General features: G+C 40.5%; 1 protein-coding gene across 2 annotated transcripts in view; it reads right to left on the bottom strand.

Moving 5' to 3' along the window:
- The window catches only part of mpped1 (metallophosphoesterase domain containing 1), a 99,265-nt gene that overhangs the window by 59,410 nt on the left and 15,204 nt on the right, over positions 1-24,651 (bottom strand). For both annotated transcript variants that reach the window (XM_086146684.1, XM_086146685.1), the window contains exon 4: positions 800-1,025. In XM_086146684.1, coding sequence (XP_086002810.1) covers positions 800-1,025 — 226 coding nt within the window. The remainder of the gene's footprint in view (positions 1-799; positions 1,026-24,651) is intronic.

Here is a 24,651-nt window from a genome sequence, read left to right as displayed (position 1 = left end):
CCGTATATTCAAAATGTGCTTAACAGTGATGGGTAGGTGTTTCACAACAGCTTCTTGGAACAAAACTTACTGTAAACACATTAGGAAAAAAACAAAGTAAAATCTCTGTGTCTTTTTGATTGTTTGTGACAAAAGCAAAATGTTTACATTGTAAAATTAAACATACATACATACATACATACATACATATGTACATTGTATGAATTTATTATCATAATGTCAACAATATCGCGTTATACGAACTGGTATTCCTGATTATAAAGAAACAAACAAAAAAATCTTTCTTCAACTCACATTCATTGAAATTATTTTCTTAAAGTCAGATAAGTTTGTTTTAAAATGATGAAAAAAATCATAACAGAAAAAAACAAAACACTAAACTGTTGTTTATTGTGATACTGGTCATATTTAAAATACAACAATAGTTTATAATTTAGGTTTTGTGAATTAACTTTTATGGGCATTTTGTTATTTAGGTAATTATACATTGACATTGTAGTATGTGCTTACTATGTGTGTTTATATATACATATATATATATATATATATATATATTGTTATTTTCCAAAAAATATTTTTAAATCAGGAACAGTACATGTTGCAGTAAGAGGTCAAGGGAGGAATCTTTCAGATTTTACATTTTCTTCCCAATGTCAGTGAGTGTTATTCACTCTTCCTCCTGGTCTTGTGACCAACTTGATGTACTATTGTGTTGATCTGTCCTTTAAAAGCAGAAGCTGACCTTCTAATTGGTTTATTTGTGTTCTGCTACTACAATGAAATAGAAGGGTCTACTCACCAGGGAGAGCCATAGATCCGGAAGCCCCTCACCGTGACCTCAGAGTCTTGCAGGTAGATGCAGTTGGTGAGCAGAGACTGGACATTCTCATAACTTTCAGGCTTCAGCTTAGAAGCTGAGGGAAAGTAGTAAAAGTCCTGCTTGATGAGGTCAGCCATGAACTCTTGGTCAAAGGTCAACTCATGATTACCAGCAATCACGATCTTGATGTCATAGGGCAGGGTACCTAGCAGACAAAGAAGACAGGGCAAAGAGGAAAATTATGAGGAAAAGTTCAAGGAATTCCTTGTCTGTTTGGCAAAAACATATTGGAGTATCTATAGCTCTGATTGCTATTTTTTCTAAAATGAAGATCACTAGGGGACATCAGGACATGTATAGGGGATTGGGAAAGACAAAAGATGTAGGAGAATGGTAAGGCAAGAAGACGTAAGTGAGGATAGCAGACATACCAGACTGGGGAGGGTTGGGGTGTAAAATTAAGAACGACATGAAAGCAATATTAGAATGCTTGGCATTCGCATGCAACAAGGCTTTCTCATTGTTTTCGTCTCCATTTCGAGCATCTGTCTGGGGTTTCCTCCATTAGTCAAGATCTCAACCAAGTATGCTGCTGTTTGTGGAAGCATGGCTGAATGCATCCATCAGAGAGTCTTTATCTGGAGGAATGATGGCAATGGAAAAAAGAGAGAATCACTGTGAAGTTTACAATGCGGAATATCAAACATTTAACATCCACAGTAGTTACTGGAGGGCAACTCTGTCACATCCCCTCCCTAATCACCCCTCTCCCTGTTATATTAAATTACTATTTAAAGTGGATTGATCGGCATGCATCAAATAAATATTAGTTACTGAGGAAAAAGCCTAAGACCAAGAATAAAAATCAAGCATCTCCTTTGTCAGGTAGAGAAACTGACAGAATTTCGATTACCAAAGTATTGTATTTTATTCCTACCAAGGAAATACATTAAGTCACCTGCGTCCTGGTGTATTTAAAATTTTCTTTACACAATTCATGTGCATGCCTTTCCACATCAGCATGTTCTGATGTTGAAAAGGAGTAATTAAACAAAGCTTTAGAAGAGGTTGACAGCCTGACTACACTTCTGTCATAACAGCCAATCAAAGTTGTGAAGGGAAGTGGGAGTTGGGGGCGGGGCAGCAGAAATAATTTAGGAAGCCTAAAAATCATTGAGTGTGAGGGAATAGAAACAAAATGAAAACAGCTGTCACAGAGTGCACATTTCAAAAGTCTAAGCTCAAGCGTTTCCCCCAACGCTGCTCTCATTTGTTTGGCGCAAAGGCTTATGTTTTACTTGTCAAGCAGACACCAAAGCCTCACAAATGGGGAATGTACCTTCACTGAGGCATAAGCAACCTTGCCAAAAGAAAATCAAAAAAATAGACAATCTGTAAGTCAAGGTGATACTGACATATTAACATTAAATCTGCAATTAAAAAATGTTTTTTGAATCCATATTACCACCAAAATTAAACTCCTTCCTTCTACAATATTATTGATGTAAAGTTACTTTAAGAATTATTAGTGATGAGATTATTTCGATTGTTTTATTTTTTGTTTTATGTTTCCTTTTGTTTGAAAAACCACAAATAACATTAAGATACAGTAATTGAAACAAATTGAACTCAGACACTCATCAAAGCAAGACCTTTTGAAACAACACCATATGAATACAAAAACAACCCTGTTCACACACATAGGTATACACATTGGTATGATAAGTAACGTACAGCATTTATGTAACATTTATGTAAAAAAACTTTGTGCTTGTGCTTTATTTTTATTGCATAAAAATGAGCCATTTTCTCTGTTAAGAGGTTATGTAAAGGCCATCTTCAAAGAAAACGATACAAGCAAAGCAATCGCTTAATGTCTATATTAAAATAATCTATACAAAACAATTGAGGGGAATGGAAATGATGTCTCTACATGACAACAGGCAATAATTGAGTGACAGCAGGGGAGCAAGAGTAGATAACCACTATATGTGTCTGCTTAGAAATTCTGCACCATACATAGTTTTTCATCCATTAAATTATGAGGGACAACTGTAAAGTGAGAGAAGTAAATTACAGGGGCAATATAAAACTCCATCAGCTGGACACTATTACACACAAGGACTCACAAATTATTACTTAGCAGAGCTAAATTTCAATTTATGGGTTTTGTTTTTTATGAGTTTCCCATTGAAAATACACTTTTGAATAGTAAATAACAAATATATGAACACCACGCTACTTTGTGAATAACAAAGAGAAAGCACCAAAACAGCCTTCCATTGTGGTTGAACACAAAGAACAAATCAATCACAAAACAAAAAAGTCTCTGTTCCACCATTTTTTTTGTGTATGACAAAAGACAAAAGGAATAGAGGAAAGGATGTAGGCAGAAGTGTGTGCCTTGGTGGTGGTTTCACAAAAGCATTCAGGGTGTAATTGTATAAAACATACAGGCCTCTTTCTCATCCCACCATCTTTTGTCTATGAATTTAAAAAGCTGCTTTAAAACAACAAATTTCAATTTAGTCATTGATTGAATGAGAAAAGGGAACTGGGCAGCTGAGCCACTGCCTCTGAATATTTCAAAACCAAACATGGGAATCAATCATAACAACCAGATCAGACCAGATCAGTCGAGTCCCTGGTTAACAACAACCGCAATTGGTACCGATGACCTAGAGGGAAACAATGGAAACTGGTCAACTGTAGGTCAAAGAAGGAGAGGAGGAAGGTGTGGAGGCAGAGAGAAGGGGAAAGGCAAGAGTCTGGAACTGAGAGTAGGGACATCGAATATTGGGACGATGACAGGAAAAGGTAGAGAGTTGGTTGACATGATGCAGAGAAGGAAAGTGGATATATTGTGTGTCCAGGAGACCATGTGGAAAGGTAGTAAGGCTAGAAGCTTAGATGCAGGCTTTAAGTTGTACTATCATGGTACTGACAAGAAGAGAAATGGAATAGGAGTTATCTTGAAGGAGGAGGTTGTTAGGAATATTCTGAAGGTGAAAAGAATGTCAAATACTCTTATGAGCCTGAAACTGGAAATTGAAGGTGTGATTGTAAGTGGTTATTCCATGCAGCTGGAATGTGAGTTTGAGGAGAAGGTGAAGTTCTGGAATGAGCTAGATGAATTGATGCAAAATATCCCCAGAGATGAGAGAGTGGTAATTGGTGCAGACTTCAATAGGCATGTTGGTGCCGGAAATAGAGGGGATGAAGATGTGATGGGCAGATTTGGTATACAGGATAGGAACACAGAGGGACAGATGGTGGTAGATTTTACAAAATACATGGAAATGGCTGTAGTGTACACTTTTTTCCAGAGAAGACAGGAACACAGGGTACTTCATAGGTAGACTACATCTTGTATAGACGAGGTAACATGAAAGAGATCAGTGACTGCAAAGGAGTTGGAGGAGAGAGTGTATCTAGACAGCATAGATTGGTTGTTTTTAAGGATGACTGGTGACAAGGAGCATCAAGAGGACAAAGGCAGAGCAGAGGACAAAGTGATGGAAACTGAAAAGGGAGGAGTATTGTATGGTTTTCAGGGAGGAGTTGAGAAAGGCTCTTGGTGGTCCAGGAGAGCTTCCAGATGATTGGACAACTACAGCTGGTGTTATCAGGGAGACTGGTATGAGAGTACTTGGTGGGACATCTGGAAGGAAAGTAGATAAGAACACTTGGTGGTGAAATGAGGAAGCGCAGGAGTATAAACAAAGAAAGCGGTTAGCAAAGAAGCGAAAGTGGAACATTGAGAGGATTGAAGAGACCAGACAGGAGTACGGGAGATACAATGTATTGTAAAGATAGAGGTAGCAAAAGCCAAACAAAGGGTGTACGATGAGTTGTATGCTTGGTTGGAAAGTAGGGAAGAAGAGAATGATCGATACAAGCTGGCAAAACAGAGAGATAATGATGGAAAGGATGTACAACAGGTCCGGATGATTAAGGATAGAGAGGGAAATGTATTGACAGATGCTAGAAGAGTGATTGAAAAATGGAAAGAGTACTTTGAAGAGCTGATGAATGGGGAAATTAAAGAGAGGCCGGGGTAGAAGAGGTGAGTATTGTAGACCACAAAGCAGCACAGATAAGCATAAGGCATTGAAGAGGATGAAAAGTGGAAAGGCAGCGGGTCCTGATGATATACCTGTGGATGTGTGGAAATGTCTAGGAGAGGCAACGGTAGAGTTTCTGACTATTATTCAATAGGATCTTAGAGAGTGAGAAGATGCCTGAAGAATAGAGACAAAGTGTGATAGTTCCTATTTTTAAGAATAGGGGGGATGTGCATTATTGCGGCAACTATAGAGGGATATAGTTGATGAGCCATAAAACAACTTATGGAAAAGAGTGGTGGAAACTAGACTGAGAACAGAAGTCACCATTGGACCAGGATGGATAGGATCAGGAATGAGTCAGGGGTACTATGTGATAGGAGACTTTCAGCCAGAATGAAAGGAAAGGTGTACAAGACAGTGGTGAGACCAGCAATGCTGTATGGACTAGAAACTGTTACAATGACCAAAAGACAGCAGGCAGAGCTAGAGGTCGCAGAGATGAAGATGCTGAGGTTCACTTTGGGAGTGACCGGGATGGAAAGATTTAGGAAGGAGTCTATCAGAGGGACGGCTCATGTTAGTTGTTTTGGAGAGAAGGTAAGAGAAGCCAGACTGAGATAATTCGGTCATGTACAAAGGAGGGATAGTGAATATATTGGTAGACGGATGCTGGAATTGGAGCTGCCAGGCAAGAGGTCTCGAGGAAGACCAAAGAAAAGATCTATGGACGTAGTAAGAGAGGTTATGAAGGTAGTTGGTGTGAGAGAGGGGGATACAGAGAATATGGTTAGATGGAGAAAGTTGATTCGCTGTGGCGACCCCTGAAGGGAAATGCCGAAAGGAGAAGAAGAAGAAAAAGAAGAAGTAAGAGAGAGGAGTACATAGAAAACGGTTGGTCACAATGAAAAGCATAATCTTGATTGCTAATGTGTGTATCGATCAAATCTTGTCTTTAATCATTTGTATCTAATGTTATTTAAGGAGACATAATACAATATTTGTTTGTTAACTTCTTAATATGTCATTACCGAACCTTTGTTCTAAATTTGTGGAAGAATGCCTTTTCACATTACCTCCATACTTTTGTGACACACATAATCAGCCTGATTTTCTTATATCTCTTGATTTGGCTAAATGTCATGTTTGATTAAGCTGTAGTTTAAAACTCTAACAAAGAGGATCAAGTTTTTAAGGACATTCAAATAAAAAATATATAAAGTATCCTGCTCTCCTGACACTAACAGGATAGTTTGGATCAGGAACACCTAGAGACACCTAGTGTAACAGTGATTTGAAAATTAAGTTTAACGTGAAATAAAAATCATTATACAGTTACTTTAGATAAGTACTTGAAACCAAACTATATCTTTTTTTCCACCATTCTATTCGTAAACTATAGATATATTTTTTTTATACAACCAACCTGTTGTAATGGTGCTATGATTATTAGATTGTTACTGGAAAATAGGATTCGTAGTGCTTGATAATTCAATGGAAAAAGGGGTTAATGGTGTGATGAAAACAAGTATGGCGAGTGTCCACTTCCACAGCTTCCTGAATATTCCTTATTCTGAAACTTGCAGCTCATTCTTCAAGCAGGTTATCCTTGAGGCGACATCATCACACTGATTGTGGAAGTGGAGCAGACAGGATAAAAGAAAGCGAGAAGGAGCGTAGGAGAAAAAAAAAGGGAAAGACCACCTACGAGGCTAAGTTGATGATGCATTGAATCTGTCTTTGTTACAGCTTCCATGCTTATGTGTTTGCGCGCCATTATGTTCAGCAAGGACATTTGGTGGTGTTAGGAGGTGCTGCAGTACTAAGATAAATGTGTGTTTTGGATGTTTTGCTCAGTAGGTGGTGTTTGTATATACTGTCTCATAATTGCTGGATATCTTTCACGTATGCTTGTACGATTGTGTGTGCACATGTCTGTGTATGCATGATGAAATGTAGCAGCATGTGGGCGGAGAGTTAAATGATGCCAGTGAGTATTAAGTTTAAGCTGAGGTAGGAAGGCACTGGTCTTGCAGCTTCTCTCCTTCATCTATCTCTGCCTTGTTGTGTCTATCCCCTGATTCACCACTCATCTTCCTTTCTTCTCTCTTTCTTGTGATATATTACTATCTTCTCTCACATTCTCCCACACTGTCTCAAAATTGAACACACATGCTGTAAATGAATTATGACTGAGCTTAGTATTTAGCTGTCTATTTGATTTCCTTCAAATTATTCCATTTCTGTCTTTACACACAGGGATTAAGGTTGACCAAATCACTGTTCAGCAGTCATCTCACTTTGTATTTTATCAGAAGAAGACACATGCATGACATTGTGTTTATTTAGATAAACTACATAAAAGCCTATATTCTGGCACACTACAAAATAAAGTGAGAGGTAGAGATCAATTTTTTTTACAGTTAACTTGATAGTTATTATTTCTGCAAAGAGAGTTGTGTTTAATGCTGTGGTTTAATGCTTCTGTGTTAAGAAAAATAACTTACACCTTTGTCTCTTTTTGACAGAAGTCCAACATACTGTATTTGAAGAGTCCTATAAATATGTAAAAAATGTTAAATGAATTTCCTTGAGTAAAGGAACAACATAAATACATATATGGTGAGCAAAAAACTGAATTATTAGATAACCTTTTTCATTGCATTACCTGTCAACTATTTAATATTGGCAGTAAAAAAAAGAGAAAGTAAACCTTTTTTTTTTGTTAAAGAAAAAACAAAGGTGCTTTATTTTTGGGAAACAAATAATTAACTTCTACTCACTGTGCAGTGGGCACAGTAACAGTCGCATCAAAAGAAATAATGTCTCTGAGGCTGATGGAGTGTCCAGACATTCATCAGCTTTATTTGAACGCAATGTTGATTTTTCTTAGAAGAAAAAAAAAATCCACAAAAAAGTCTGCATACTTGCCGCAAGCATATAACATTCTAAATGAAAAACAACAACAATACTAATACTAATACTACTTTCCTTTATTTTCTATATGAACAAAATCTATTCAGGAAAATTATACTGCTCATCTAGAATTAAGAAAAAAAAAGTTATTTAGTTAGGATTGATGTCTAGATATCTCAAATTAGATTTCCAGGGTGGCTGTGGTGATGGCATCTTCATATACAGAGGGGGCTTCTAACAATAAGCAGGAGTAAATACAATAAACATCTTTTTTTTGTTTGTTTTTGCAATTCACTCTCAAAAGTCAATATCTGTTATATCTGGATATAACCAAGTGGCTACCTGCACTCAATCCTTCCTGTACTCCTGCAATCTGAGCAAGATTTTTTGTCAACTGATGTTTTGTTTTGCTTAATATTACAACATTCAATAATTAAATGGGAAAGAGAAGGAAACGTGCTTTCTGGGAATGCCATATACAGTTTGAGACGCGCGTACAGTTTAATCAGTCTGCTGATGGCACACTGATTAAACTGTTCATTTCTGTCTGAGGTGCAAAAATAGTTTTGTTTCTCAAATAAACTACTGTACTTTTGCAGAAGAAGAAAATGAACTGGTATAACTATGAAAAAAGAACCATAATATTAAATAGATTTATATTTTATTTTCATTTTATGTTATGTTTCAGCCTAGCTATACGCTAGTTAGATCAGTGAACCTCTACTTTTCCAAAATTTTAAATTTCCAAATACAGGTCTAGAACTAAAAGATTTCTTAAGTATGTTCACTTCTCCATGCTGAGTTTTTACTCATGCCACAACCCATGTTTAATGTTGCATTTTTACTCGAGGATCTTCCTCTTTTTCTTTTGCCCCAGAAAGATTAACTTATATGATCCATTTTTGACATTTAAACAAACAAAATGTTGGGGACCATATATTCTAAGACTTATTTGGGAAGTTTTCAACATTTCAGAAGGAACATTTTTAGCATAGAAGAGTATAAAGGACTGCTTACATTATTGTCTCTGTATACAAGTATGCATTCCCTCCAGATGACACACCAAGTAGTCTCTTACCAGTCTCTTTGATCACAATTGCCGCAGTTTACAAGTCATTGGCAACTTCCTCCTGATCACCAAGCTAATGCCTTGCCACTTCCCTGAAAACCATGCAACAATCTTTTTAATCTGTCTTGCCTCGGTAGTCATGCTACAAACCACAATCCTATACTGTCTGGCTACAGTCTCATCTACCCCCTACTTAGCAGTCACTATGTCCTCCATGTCCTTCAGATTATGTCATCAATACAACATGTAGTCAACCTGTATGCTCTTACCTCTGTTCTTTCAAGCGCCCCTAAGTTTGTGCCAATGCTGGAAAAAAGGTATTCATTTGAGCCCTTTTCATCCTTTTTTCAAAGTATACTATTATCTTGGCTTCTGTGTTCCTATCCTAGATGCCAAATCTATCCATCTCTTCTTCATTCCTCTTTTGCTTTTACCAGTATATTCATTGAAGTTGGCACCAATTACCACTCTCTCCCTGGTAGTGACTTGTGGGGATAATCTACTTCATTGCAGATTTTTTTGTTCTCTTCAAACTCAAAACTCAAATCCTACCCAAGGGCTTAACCACTACAACATTGAACATCACATCCTCAATTTCTAGCTTTACACTCAGAAAATCCCCATCTAACTACTCCTTGGGCGGTGTTGTACAGGGAGAGTAGTCGTCTCTGGAATCAAATGCTCCCGATTCTATTCCCTGCTCCTCCTAGCCCGTCAAAGGGTTGTTGAGCAAGACACTGAACCCATAACTGCTCCCTTGGCACTGTTCAGTAGCTGTCTTCTGCTCATGGTTCATCCATGATAGGTTAAATGCAGTGGTAAAATTTCACCTACGTTGTGGTCTATGTATAACTGTGACAATAAAGGTCTTTCTTCTTCAAGATAACTGCATGTGCCAAGCTTCAAACTGATTCAATGAAAATATTGGGTTGTGCATCATGAAGACACATGCATTTTCACATTTCTAATCTTGAATACAGTAATTGATAAAGTGCTTGTTTTGGTTTATAAGCGTTTTTTTGTTGTTTATTTTTGTGATATTTCTTTCCTACCTCACCATCCCTCACAGTGTGGTGAGCCACATATCCTAAAGCAACTGCATAAAATCAGTAGCAGGGAGGTTGTGTGTTTCTAACAGGGAATGTGAGGTCTCAGACTAACCTTATCACATGTTTCCTGTGTTTGAAGATGGACTGAGATTTGTAATAGTCACTCTCAAAATGTATATTTCCATGTGATAGCTGGTTACTCATGGATTTCAGCCTTGGTTCTAGAAGTTATTACTCTATTATGTGCTATACAATTGAGTGTCTGGCTGGGACAACTTCTGTGCTTGATCTGTTACATAGTTTCTGTTAAAAAAAGACTGTCTGTGAATGCCACAACTGGCACCTGCAGCAGCATCAGTAATGGATAGATTTAATTGTTTTTTAAAGCTGCTTTGCCATCAGATTAACCAGGTGCCCATGGGCCTTCTGCCTCTTTGTTTCTGGTAGATAAATAACACTACAGGTAATAGGACTAAAACCTTTTTTTGCATCTAAACAAATCCTTTAACCCACACCAGCTTGATCCGAAATGTGGTCTTTACTCATAGCAAGAGTGATCCCAAGGCCAAATCAAACCTATGTCATCAAAAGCTATTCAAGGTTCAACCAAAGCTGGTTTACAGCACATAAAATTACTAATGTTATTGGTTTTGTCAAGGATGAAATTAGTTTTAAGCTGCACATTTGTTTGCACATTTGTCATGCAACTGAAAATGTATCAACATTTATTCATTCGCGCATTTATTAACTACCAGTTATCCTTCTCTCAGCGTTGCTAATATACTATCAATTCATAAGCAAGAAGCCTGCTGTAGATGTGGCGAGTACTTACAGGTGAGTGCAATGCTCCCCTGCAGAATTAATATAAATTAGCACTGGCTTTGGTTTCAAATTAAATGTTTGAATCATATTTTGGCCTTTTATCTAAGTCACCTCGAGTCCCTTTCTATCAGTGGTGGGCCATCAGGGCCTGCAAGGCCTTCTCTGCTGGCCTAAAAAAAATCTGAATCACAAACGGTAATTAAAATTTGTCCATGAATACTTATTAAAGAATTCCAAACGATCTGTTCACTTCCTTTCATAGGTTTTCTTCTGTTTGTGCCGCTTCCAGACATGCATTTTTATACTAAAGCTTTTAACCAATCAAATTTCAGCCATAATCTGTTGCCAGGCAGAGTCAAAGTCAAAGGAGTCTGCCTGGGGGGGACCCTGCACAATCGGTTCTGCAAGCCCTTGACGTAAAAATAAGTGTTGATGACGCTGTTGCTTTAACCAATCACATTTACGTTGGCGACATCAAAGCCTTCTAGCAGGCTTCAGCAACGTCAGCGTATTCACACCTTCTGATTGCATAGTCACAGAGTGGACAAGTGTATTAGCAAGGAGAAGCGAACTAGTGGGCTGTGAACAGAAATATAGTAGTGTTTGTTTAATATCGTGGTTTTTTTTGACCCACAATGGCTGCAGGAAGAGAAGAAACAAATTTAGTTACTAATATATTGCTAAAGCGATCTTCTTTTTGAAGAAAAGCTGGACATAGTAAAGAAAGGTTGGGCAACTCCTAAGCTCGCGAACCTGTCAACCAGGAAGAGGATTTGTCCGACATTTTCAAGCCACGAAATACAACCGGTACCCCTGGCTCACAGGCTCCGATGTGCACGGATAATCTGTACGACAGAATCATTGAACTCTTTTTGAGGAAAGAAAGGAGGCTGGATTTTGTCTACAAATGATCAGAATTTTGGTGAGGAAAGTCCTGCAATTTCCCTAAATAATACTGCAAGTTTATTAGGTTATTAATGGTGTTTTTTATGTGTCACAGCTGTTTGGTAGAAAGGCATTTATTGTGGCTACTGTCCGTTTTTGTGGCTCTCGCCACGAGACCAGACTTTTGTTGTCCCGGCGTTTTCAGGAACTGATAGAGCAAGAATGGTTTATTCAAAGTTAGGAAATACACTTACGAGACATCCCGGGCCAGAGTTATCCCAGGCTAGAATGATTGTCTCCTGAGAGGATTGTTCTCCCTCTCTGGACAGCCACACGTCCAGCAGACGTGCAGGTGAGGAGGTTTGGCCCGAGCCGAGGAGGGGCGGTCATTTTATACCACCGCCTCAACGGTCGGGTTTATTTTCTAATAAGGACTTGTTTTACACACTCTTGGAATTGTGGCACTTGGGGTCCTGGGCTGCGCCCCGGACAAAGCCGCAAGGTTCGGGATCGATCGTGGGGGTGTCAGTGGAAGAGTACACAGTTGGGCAGCCCTTTGTCGTCACGTGATGCGCTCCCGCGAGCGAATTTTAACACTACACGGGTTATCTATCCGCGATGCACTTCTCTTTATACTGCATTTCTGCATAATAAGATGTTTATTTATAGCCATTAACTAATTATAGGGGGGTGGATTGATTCGGGGCATTACTGAAGGCCTAGGTGTAAAATGCACGGCACGCCACTGCTTTCTACTGACTCCAAATCTGTCTGTCTGTGTCTGGCTATCTACATGACTATAGCTAACTGTAACTCTGTGTATGTGTTTGTATCTAGCTATCTATGTATTGGTTTGATTTTGTCTGTCCCTTACTTTCATGGGAATGCATTAGAAAAAAAAAATGGAATTTAATTTTTGGAACTAAAGAAGACATTATAACAGCTTCTATACCTACTAAAATTGTTCAATGGATAAGAAGGGGGAAACGTACACCTCAAAATTAAAATGTTTAATGTTAAAATTAATGTTTCCTTTAAATATATACTGCATTGGTTCTTTCACCTAATAACCATACTCCCAATTCTATTGATTGGACACTGCAGTTCAGTATTCAGCATCATGGGATATATTGTCATGTCATTTTGATAGTTGATTCATTTTGACCCATTGCAATGTTTATGTCACTGTTTTAGCCCTTTTGATGTCACTCTCTCCCTGAGAAAAACAAAAGAATGCATTTTAAGAATATATGAACATGCATATCCTTTAATTTTTAAGTTTTTAGTTCCAGCACACACTAACACACTCATGTGTGGGCACACACACACGCACGCACACGCACGCACGCACGCACGCACGCACGCACGCACACACACACACACACACACACACACACACACACACAATTTCAGGCACTTTGGTCTCAACTTTCACACACACTTTGGAATGAAAGAAAATATGGACACTGCATTAGACCAGTCAAAACCAAATTTCCCCCTGGATTAGACCACTGTCTGTTATCATACCAGAAACGGTATTAATAGAATGCAACCCCCCCCCCCCCCACACACACACACACAAAGGAATAACAATTGCTTCATAGAGCCAAGAGCGTTGGGCAGATCAAGGTTTTCCTCTTCAAAGAGCAGACCACCCATCACAGTCTTGTAACAATGGTGGCCGGAAGATTTACTAATGTGGCAATGGGAATCTGAATACACTCAAGGTAGCATTTATTTTGTTGTGACATCAAACACATCAAATTTTCACTACACGCATCAAGATGGGTGAAGCAGGGTCATGTAAAGCCCTAAAGCATCAAGCATCATAGTCGGTACATAACTGCAGTCACAGTCTTATTGTAAGTTGCAAGCTTCCTGGTGCGACTCATGGGAGGTCTTTGTGGCCGTGGCAGCCAGACAACCAGCAGATTCGGAATGACTTTGACAGGAAGGGGGGTATTCATTTGATATACCAGCAGAAAAATTGGAGAGAATTGTGAGGGGAAATATATAAATAAATGAAAATAAATAAAGACTGATGCCCAGCTGTGTCTAGAGTTGCAAAAATGAAAGATAACAAATAGCCTACCATTCACCATTTACAATTATTATGTCTGGAGATAATTTAGCCTGTCTCAGGTTTGCATCTGTGCAAAATCTGAAGTCCATATTAACCGACTAAATTACAGAATGCAAATATTTGTAAGCACACTTCTTACCATGTGTGGAAACATTTTTGAGAGAAGAAACTGACTATGCAGAGGAAAAAAAATGTGAAAACAAGACAAATATAATAATTCCCTGCCAATAATACTTTAAAATTTCTCATCATCAATATCCAAATAAGCAACATTGTAGTTTATTGCAGTTGTATTCAAGACTTCCTCTTCTCCTTTCGGCTTTTCCCTTCAGGAGTCACCACACCGAATCAACCATCTTCATCTAAACCTTTGCTATGTACTCCTCTCTCTTACTTCTTCTTTTTCTTCTTCTTCTTCTTTCGGCTTTTCCCGTCAGGGGTCGCCACTGCGAGTCAACTTTCTCCATCTAACCCTATTCTCTGTATCCCCCTCTCTCACACCAACTACCTTCATATCCTCTCTCACTACGTCCATAAATCTTCTCTTTGGTCTTCCTCAAGACCTCTTGCCTGGCAGCTCCAATTCCAGCATCCGTCTACCAATATATTCACTATCCCTTCTCTGTACATGACCGAACCATCTCAGTCTGGCTTCTCTGGCCTTCTCTCCTCTCTCTTACTATGTCCATAAATATTTTCTTTGGTCTTCCTCGAGACCTCCTGCCTGGCAGCTCCAATGCCAGCATCCGTCTACCAATATATTCACTATCCCTCCTCTGTACATGACCGAACCATCTCAGTCTGGCTTCTCTGACTTTCTCTCCAAAACATCTAACATGTGCTGTTCCTCTGACAGACTCATTCCTGATCCTATCCATCCTGGTCACTCACAAAGAGAACCTCAACATCTTCATCTCTGCAACCTCAAATTCTGTCTGCTGTCTTTTGGTCATTGTAATAGTTTCTATTCCATACGGCATCACTGGTCTCACCACTGTCTTGTACACCTTTCCTTTTATGGTGGCTGAAAGTCTTCTATCACATAGTACCCCTGACACACTCTCCTTTCCAGAGCATACCTCCACTTCTCTAGATTTTCTGCTGCCTGTTGTCTGCTCTCACTACAGATCACAATGTCATCCGCAAACATCATGGTCCATGGGATTCCTGTCTAACCTCATCTGTCAGCCTATCCATCACCATTGCGAACAAGAAGGGGCTCAGAGCTGATCCCAATGGAGTCCCACCTCCACCTTGAACTTCTCTGTTACCCCTACAGCACACCGTACTAGTGTCTCATAGCTAGCATACATGTCCTGCACCAGTCCAACATACTTCTCTGCCACTCCAGACTCTCTCATACAATACCAGAGCTCCTCTCTTGGCACCCTGTTATATGCCTTTTCTAGGTCTACAGAAACACAATGCAGCTTCCTCTGGCCTTCTCTGTACTTTTCTAGTACAGTACTCTTCCTAGGCATGAAGCCATACTGCTGTTCACAAATGCTGCCTTCTGCTCTCAGTCTAGTTTCCACTACTCTTTCCCATAACTTCATTGTATGGCTCATCAATTTTATCCCTCTATAGTTGCCACAATTCTGCACATCCCCTTTATTCTTAAAAATAGGCACCATCACACTTTGTCTCCATTCTTCAGGCATCTTCTCACTCTCTAAGATCCTGTTGAATAATCTAGTCAGAAAATCCACTGCTGCCTCTCCTAGACACTTCCACACCTCCACAGGTATATCATCAGGACCAACTGCTTTTCCATTCTTCATCCTCTTCAATGCCTTCCTCACTTCACTTTTACTAATTTGTGCTACTTTGCGGTCTACAATAGTCCCCTCTTCTATCCTTGCCTCTGTTTCATTTTCCACATTTATCAGCTCTTCAAAGTACTCTTTCCATCTTCCCATCACTCTTTTAGCATCTGTCAATACATTTCCCTCTCTGTCCTTATCACCCGGACCTGTTGTATATCCTCTCCATTTCTATCTCTCTGATTCGCCAACCTTCATTCTCAATCTCACCCTCCTTACAATCCAACCGAGCATACAAGTCATCGTAACCCTTTGTTTTGCCTTTGCTATCTCTATCTTTACCTTTCGCCGCATCTCCATGAACTCCTGTCTGATCTCTTCAGTCCTCTCAGTATCCCACTTCTTCTTTGCTAACTGCTTTCTCTGTATATCTCTTGCACTTCCTCATTCCACCACCAAGTCTCCTTATCTACCTTCCTTCCAGATGACACACCAAGTACTCTTCTACCTGTCTCCCTGATAACACTAGCTGTAGTTGTCCAATCATCTGGAAGCTCACCCTGACCACCCAGACCCTTTCTCAACTCCTCCCTGAAAACCATGCAACACTCCTCCCTTTTCAGCTTCCACCACTTTGTCCTCTGCTCTGCCTTTGTCCTCTTCATCTTCCTTGTCACCAGAATCATCCTTCAAACCACCATCCTATGCTGTCTGGCTACACTCTCACCTCCAACTCCTTTGCAGTCACTGATCTCTTTCAGGTTACCTCGTCTATACAAGATGTAGTCTACCTGCGTGCTTCTACCTCCGCTCTTATAAGTTACCCTATGTTCCTGTTTTTTCTGGAAAAAGGTGTTCACTACAGCCATTTCCATCCTTTTTGCAAAATCTACCACCATCTGTCCCTCTGCATTCCTATCCTGTATACACAATCTGCACATCGCTTCTTCATCCCCTCTATTACCTTCACCAATACACCCATTGACGTCTGCACCTGTCCGGGTATCACACCTAGGTCCAATTCGTAATTGGCGCCAGCTGCAGCAGCTGCCGCTAATCAAGATCCCTATAATGGGCAGCAGCACGCTCTGCCTGGCGCTGGGGGATTGTGAATCCCCATGATCCCTGCCGTGACTGGACCACTACCCCATTACGACCGGACCCAGCTGGCCGGTGTAGCATCTGACCCTGTCCAAGACCCTGCCCTGCTTTTACCCTGCCATGACCGGACCCCTAACCCGTTACGACCGGACCCAGCCGGCCGGTGTAACATCTGACTCTGTCCAAGACCCCGTCCTGCCTTCACCCCTGCCCGGGGCCCGTTCTGGTGAGACCCAGCCCTGTGCAACTCTGTCTCGGGGCCAGGGGCTTACCAGCGGCACCCTACCTGCCGTTTCAACTCAATAAAGCACTTCATCCCAGATTCCTGCTCCAAGGTGTGGTTCCCTGCCCCCGCGCACCATGACAGCACCAATTACCAATCTCTCATTTCTGGGAATATTCTGCATCACTTCATCTAACTCATTCCAGAACTTCTCCTTCTCTTCAAACTCACATCCCAACTGTGGGGCATAGCCACTAACAACATTGAGCATCCCACCTTCGATTTCCAATTTCAGACTAATAAGTCTATCAAACATTTTTTTCACCTCCAGAGCGTTCCTTACAAACTTCTCCTTCAAGACAACTCCTACTCCATTTCTCTTGTCAGTGCCATGGTAGCACAATTTGAAGCCTGCTTCTAGCTTTACTACCTAACCACCTGGTCTCCTGGACACACAATATTTCAACTTTCCTTCTCTGCATCATGTACACCTGCTCTCTGTCATAGTCCCAATATTCAAAGTCCCTACTCTCAGTCCCAGACTCTTGCCTTTCCACTTCTGTCGCTGCTTCTAAACACATCTTCCTCCTCTCCTTCTTTGACCTACAGTTCCCTAGTTTCCTTTATTAGCCTGTAGGTCATCGGTACCGATGGTGGTTGTTGTTTACCCGGGCCTCAACCGATCTGGTATGATGTGGTTATTATGGTCGATTCCCATTTTTGGTTTTGGCAAAAGTTTTATGCCGGATGCCCCTCCCGATGCAACCCTCTTCATTTATCCGGACTGGCTCAGGGAGACATTGCTCGGTGTCCCCCGAGGCTGGCTCGAGGAGACACCGACCAGTGTCGCCATGAGGTTTTTTTTTTTTCTAAAAGATGACATATAACGGGTGACATTGATACATGGCACTTAGACTTCTTCCTTTGACTTGTTTTCCTTTTGGCTTTTACCTTCAGGGGCAGCCACAGTGAATCAACCTCCATCTAAACCCTATTCTCTGTATCCTCTACTCCCTTCTCTCTTCCTAGAGATCTCCTACCTGGCAGTTGGAATCCTAGCATCCTTCTACCAATATATACACTATCCTTCCTCTGTAAATCACCAGACCATGTCAGTCTGGCTTCTCTGGCCTTATCTCCAAAACATCTAACATGTGCTTGCCCTCTGATAGATTAATTTCTGATCCCATCCATCCTCATCAGTCTGAAAAAGAACTTCAACCTCTTCATCTCTGCTCCTTCCAGCTCTGAATGACACACCTTTAACAATTAAAATACATTGACCACCCAAAACTATAAATCTAATCAGTTATGGCTTACTATTTTTAATAGCCACAAGTAGGCACTGGCTCAGAGATTGTATGATAAATTCAGTCTTGTCTTGGAAAGGTGGAAGCCCTAAGCATTGCACTGCCGTGCTGGTGACTTCATGAAGGTTGGGATAAGGTATGTAAAAAGGCACTGTTTGCAAGAAAATTTGCTACATGATGGGGTTGTTAAGTTTGTATTGTTTGTTTATCTCGTAATCATGCCGCCAAATGTTCATTTGTGTCAAAGCTGTATGTGAAATACAGCCACTGTTGTTCTACGCCCAGTGTTTAAAAATAAAAAGGCTGACTGAGCAATACTCCTTCCATGTCATTTTAAAGTGCAAAACTCACAACTCAGTAAAAAAGAAAAAATAGAAAAGTGGATACGACACCACATACAAAAAGGCCATTGGGTATAATGAATATTGAAACACTCACTATAATGGTGACATGATGTACAAGTACTGTACTTCTATATAAAAAATAAATTAAATTAGATGTAACGCTTCTTTGACAAATATCAGTGACTATGTTTCTAGCACAATGTATATCGTATCTCATAGTTGATAAAAACAGCTGTCTTTGTATGCAGATGCCATGCTATTCGCATACTGTAACTATGTATTATGTGTTTATAACTTTTCTCAAGCCGTAGACCTGGTTTGAGAATGAGAATGAGAATGAGAACAACTTTATTTATCCCGAAGGAAATTGTTGTGCCAGAGTTTCAAGCAAAAAACATAACAGTAATAGATAATAGTAGGAAGGAGGGAGAATAAGAAATACAATAAAATATAAATTGTCATGGTTAAGGCTATCAAGTGTTTTAAGGTCTTAAGTACAAATGAATCGCTCCGTGCTGCTGTCAATACAAGGTAAACCAAGTTGACTATATAAATACTTTTCAATAAACTACCTAAAAAATTAACAGCTCAAGATGTTTTTAGAGAAAACTGACTTGCCTTTGTTGGCAAAAATCAGGCAGTTTAGGTGAAGTTTAATAATTTAATTCCACTGTTATTCTTTGCTTTGATTTGTCTCAACACATCATTAAGAGCTTAGTGCGTCCATGAGATCCCTCAAAATCATAAGAAAATTAGCAGATATTATAAGAAATGGGTACTCTGCATCACAACCACCCTCCCTTCCATCCCCCTTCATAAGGCAGACAGTTTATTAAAGCAGCTGACATACTGTATGCTTTGATACAAACTTCCACTAACAGATTAGCAGATAAAATTAAGGCCAGACAATCTTTGCAATAAATTACAGAAAAACAGTCTCTGTAAATACAACTGAACTGGTGTTATAAACAAGGGATTTTGTCCAATGGGCTGTCCCTTATGAGGAATTAATGGCCTCAGGGAAGTTAGTTAATTCCTGAAAGTTGAAGGCCATTATATGGTTTTTACCAGAGGCAATTGCTGAATGGAAAAAAGTATGTTTATTTATCTATATTTAATGTACTTTGTGCCATTATTGTGTTCTGCTTGCTAGATCCAGGAGATTGACAAACAATTATCGTCAGCCCATGAGTATTTAAGACGTGGAAATACATTCACTTATCCAGTATAAATGAGGCCCATTTCACACAACAACCAAGATTCGAAGTCAATTCTACAATTTATGGCAGTGAAACAACAAAACCATTTCCCTGTATTTTAACAATAACACTAGCTAGCCTTCTAATGCAGCCTCAGGGCGGCACTGGCCCGTGCCTCTCCAAGCCTGCCTTGGGGGGGCACGGAGCAGTGTCTCCCTGTGCCGGTCCCAAGCCCGGATAAATGCAGAGGGTTGCGTCAGGAAGGGCATCCGGCGTAAAACTTTTGCCAAAACCAAATATGCGAGACAACCAAAACTATACCATACCGGATCGGTCGCGGACCGGGTTAACAACGACCGCCATTGGTACTGATGACCTACAGGGTACTAATGGAAATTGGGCTACTGTGGGTCGAAGAACAAGAACAAGAAGAAGAGGTGGAGTGCGTGTTCGGAAGCAGAGAGAGAGGAGGAAGGGAAAGAGTCTGGGACTGAGAGTAGGGACTTTGAATGTTGGGACTATGACAGGAAAAGGTAGAGAGCTGGTCGACATGATGCAGAGAAGGAAGGTGGATATACTGTGTGTCCAGGAGACCAGGTGGAAAGGTAGTAAGGCTAGAAGCTTAGGAGCAGGCTTTAAGTTGTACTATTATGGTACTGACAAGAAGAGAAATGGAGTAGGAGTTATCTTGAAGGAGGAGTTTGTTAGGAACGTCCTAGAGGTGAAAAGAATGTCAGATAGACTTATGAGTCTGAAACTGGAAATCGAAGGTGTGATGCTCAATGTTGTTAGTGGCTATGCCCCGCAGGTGGGATGTGAATCTGAAGAGAAGGAGAAGTTCTGGAATGAGTTAGATGAAGTGATGCAGAATATTCCCAGAAATGAGAGAGTGGTCATTGGTGCAGACTTCAATGGACATGTTGGTGAAGGCAATAGAGGGGATGAAGAAGTGATGGGCAGATTTGGTATCCAGGATAGGAATGCAGAGGGACAGATGGTGGTAGATTTTGCAAAAAGGATGGAAATGGCTGTAGTGAACACCTTTTTCCAGAAAAAACAGGAACATAGGGTAACTTATAAGAGCGGAGGTAGGAGCACGCAGGTAGACTACATCTTGTATAGACGAGGTAACCTGAAAGAGATTAGTGACTGCAAAGTAGTTGTAGGTGAGAGTGTAGCCAGACAGCATAGGATGGTGGTTTGTAGGATGACTCTGGTGACAAGGAAGATGAAGAGGACAAAGGCAGAGCAGAGGACAAAATGGTGGAAGCTGAAAAGGGAGGAGTGTTGCATGGTTTTCAGGGAGGAGTTGAGAAAGGGTCTGGGTGGTCAGGGTGAGCTTCCAGATGATTGGACAACTACAGCTAGTGTTATCAGGGAGACAGGTAAAAGAGTATTTGGTGTGTCATCTGGAAGGAAAGTAGATAAGGAGACTTGGTGGTGGAATGAGGAAGTGCAGGAGTGTATACAGAGAAAGCGGTTAGCGAAGAAGAAGTGGGATACTGAGAGGACTGAAGAGAACAGACAGGAGTTCAGGGAGGTGCGGCGAAAGGTAAAGATAGAGGTAGCAAAGGCAAAACAAAGGGCTTATGATGACTTGTATGCTCGGTTGGATAGTAAGGAGGGTGAGAATGATCTATACAGGTTGGCGAAACAGAGAGATAAAGATGCAAAGGATGTACAACAGGTCCGGGTGATAAAGGACAGAGAGGGAAATGTATTGACAGATGCTAGAAGAGTGATGGGAAGATGGAAAGAGTACTTTGAAGAACTGATGAATGTGGAAAATGAAAGAGAGGCAAGGGTAGAAGAGGTGACTATTGTAGACCACAAAGTAGCAAAAATTAGTAAAAGTGAAGTGAGGAAGGCATTGAAGAGGATGAAGACTGGAAAAGCAGTTGGTCCTGATGATATACCTGTGGAGGTGTGGAAGTGTCTAGGAGAGGCAGCGGTAGATTTTCTGACTAGATTATTCAACAGGATCTTAGAGAGTGAGAAGATGCCTGAAGAATGGAGACAAAGTGTGATGGTGCCTATTTTTAAGAATAAAGGGGATGTGCAGAATTGTGGCAACTACAGAGGGATAAAGTTGATGAGCCATACAATGAAGTTATGGGAAAGAGTAGTGGAAACTAGACTGAGAGCAGAAGTCAGCATTTGTGAACAGCAGTATGGCTTCATGCCTAGGAAGAGTACTACAGATGCAGTATTTGCGTTGAGAATGCTAATAGAAAAGTACAGAGAAGGCCAGAGGGAGTTGCACTGCGTTTTTGTAGACCTAGAAAAAGCATATGACAGGGTGCCAAGAGAGGAGCTCTGGTATTGTATGAGGAAGTCTGGAGTGGCAGAGAAGTATGTTGGACTGGTGCAGGACATGTATGCTAGCTGTGAGACACTGGTACGGTGTGCTGTAGGGGTAACAGAGAAGTTCAAGGTGGAGGTGGGACTCCATCAGGGATCAGCACTGAGCCCCTTCTTGTTCGCAATGGTGATGGATAGGCTGACAGATGAGGTTAGACAGGAATCCCCATGGACCATGATGTTTGCGGATGACATTGTGATCTGTAGTGAGAGCAGACAACAGGTAGAGGAAAATCTAGAGAGGTGGAGGTATGCTCTGGAAAGGAGAGGAATGAAAGTTAGTCGCAGCAAGACAGAATATATGTGTGTGAATGAGAGGAACTCGGGTGGAGCGGTGAGGCTACAGGGAATGGAGATCAAGAAGCTGGAGGATTTCAGGTACTTAGGGTCAACAGTCCAGAGCAACGGAGAGTGCGGAAAAGAGGTGAAGAGACGGGTCCAAGCAGGTTGGAATGGGTGGAGAAAAGTGTCAGGGGTACTATGTGATAGAAGACTATCGGCCAGAATAAAAGGAAAGGTGTACAAGACAGTGGTGAGACCAGCGATGATGTATGGACTAGAAACTGTTACAATGACCAAAAGACAGCAGGCAGAACTAGAGGTTGCAGAGATGAAGATGTTGAGGTTCTCTTTGGGAGTGACCAGGATGGATAGGATCAGGAATGAATCTATCAGAGGGACGGCACATGTTCGATGTTTTGGAGAGAAGGTCAGAGAAGCCAGACTGAGATGGTTCGGTCATGTACAGAGGAGGGATAGTGAATATATTGGTAGACGGATGCTGGAATTGGAGCTGCCAGGCAAGAGGTCTCGAGGAAGACCAAAGAGAAGATTTATGGACGTAGTGAGAGAGGATATGAAAGTAGCTGGTGTGAGAGAGGAAGATACAGAGAATAGGGTTAGATGGAGAAAGTTGACTCGCTGTGGCGACCCCTAACGGGAAAAGCCGAAAGAAGAAGAAGAAGACTAGCTAGCCTTCTGGAACAATCACTGATCATGAGCAAAAGATATCCATGACAGAACAATAATTGTGTTGCATGCTGGTGTCATTTTTTAGTTTCGCAAATGTCTCAGCAGAGCAATAATGTGCATGTGAAATGTATTCGCAACTATATTTCTCTTTACATGAAACAACTTTGTAGTTTTTCTCATGCCAACATCAAGGAACGTTAGAATAATGCTTGATTAACTATGTTAGTATGGCCTTCTGCCTTGTTCTGTTGACTCTGTTGTTTACTTGCACAAGACACTATCTCATTATATAAATGCTTGGCAGATTTGGTTGAAGGAACATTAACCAGGGTTTACTTGATTGACCCACTTACAGCACTAGAAATTAATCTTGAAATACCTCCTCCTAACATTAATTAAAAAAAGTTATGACTACAAATTTACAAACAATATCATCTTTGAATATTGTAGATAGTAAAATTCAGAAATTAGATAGATTCAGATTTATCTGTCTGTATGTTTCTGTCCGTCTGTCCATCTGTCCATTCATCTATCCATTCATTCATTCAATTTGAATTGGATTTTTCAACACTTATATTATTCATTGGTTCTCTTTTGCACTTCAATTTCAGGCTTTATCAGCTTAGCCCAAGATTTTGTGAAGGACTTCAATAATCCAAAATGATAAACATGTGACTGGAAATGGTGGAAATGACAAAATCTGTTTGTAAGGAAATGCAACATTTGAGAATCTTTTCTCATACTATCGGGTTCACCTCCCCTCCACACACAGTAAAAGTAGATAAAAGCAGAAGCAGAAAGGGACAGAAGTAAAACTTCTGTCTTGCAAGTAACTTGTATTTTTGTGGATTTTTTGGAATATTGGTGCTCTACTTTCCTCCTGCAGCACTGCCTTCTAGCTGAAAATATGAAAAAAATGGCAGGGAAAATGGAGAAGAAAACTAAAGGCAGAGAGAAAATGAGCATGGGAATGAATCGGGCAAGAAAGAAATTAGTGAAGAGTAGAATAGGGATACAATAAGTGGGGACAATACGTAAAGAAGACTTAGGAAAGGTGGGAAGAATGAGAGAAAAAAGCATTCATGTAAGTTTGCCTTTGCAGTTGTTGAGCTAAAGAGGAAAAGTTGCAAGGACACTGAAGCAAGCTTGGGGTGAGCAGATAAGTCCAAATGATTTGGTGCACAAAGACAGCACCTGGGGCATCATGACTCGTTAGAATGGTAACCCTTGGAACCAAACACTCCTTGTTTGATTCCCACACTCCCCCTAGCCTTTCAAAGTGTTGAGTGAGACACTGAACCCCTGAATGCTCCCCTGGCGCAGTTCGTTAGCTGCCTTCTGCTCATGGTTCATCCATGGTGGGTTAAATGCAGGAGTCAAACTTCAGTGATGTGGTGTATGTGATGTATGTATAACTGAATGTGGCAATAAAAGTCTTCCTTCTTCTAAAAGGGATGGAGCTGGACCAGCAAGACACATTCCAACAAACAAAATTACAATGCAGATACATTAGCAGATGCAGAATGAGAGAAACACAAACACTCAAACAACCTTCACAGCAACTGCATCATGCCCACCAAGTGGAAAAAAAAGTTAAGAAGGTACTGAATAAAGGTAAACTAGGGATACCAAAGGTGGTAGACCTCATAACCTTGAGAATCGGGTAGACA

Source organism: Fistularia commersonii, chromosome 5, assembly GCF_037954325.1.
Source record: "Fistularia commersonii isolate RoL2024-O1a breed Wild chromosome 5, RoL_Fcom_v1.0, whole genome shotgun sequence".
NCBI lineage: Eukaryota > Metazoa > Chordata > Actinopteri > Syngnathiformes > Fistulariidae > Fistularia > Fistularia commersonii.
Note: the sequence above shows the minus strand (reverse complement) of the source record. Positions and strands in the feature narration are given on the sequence as shown.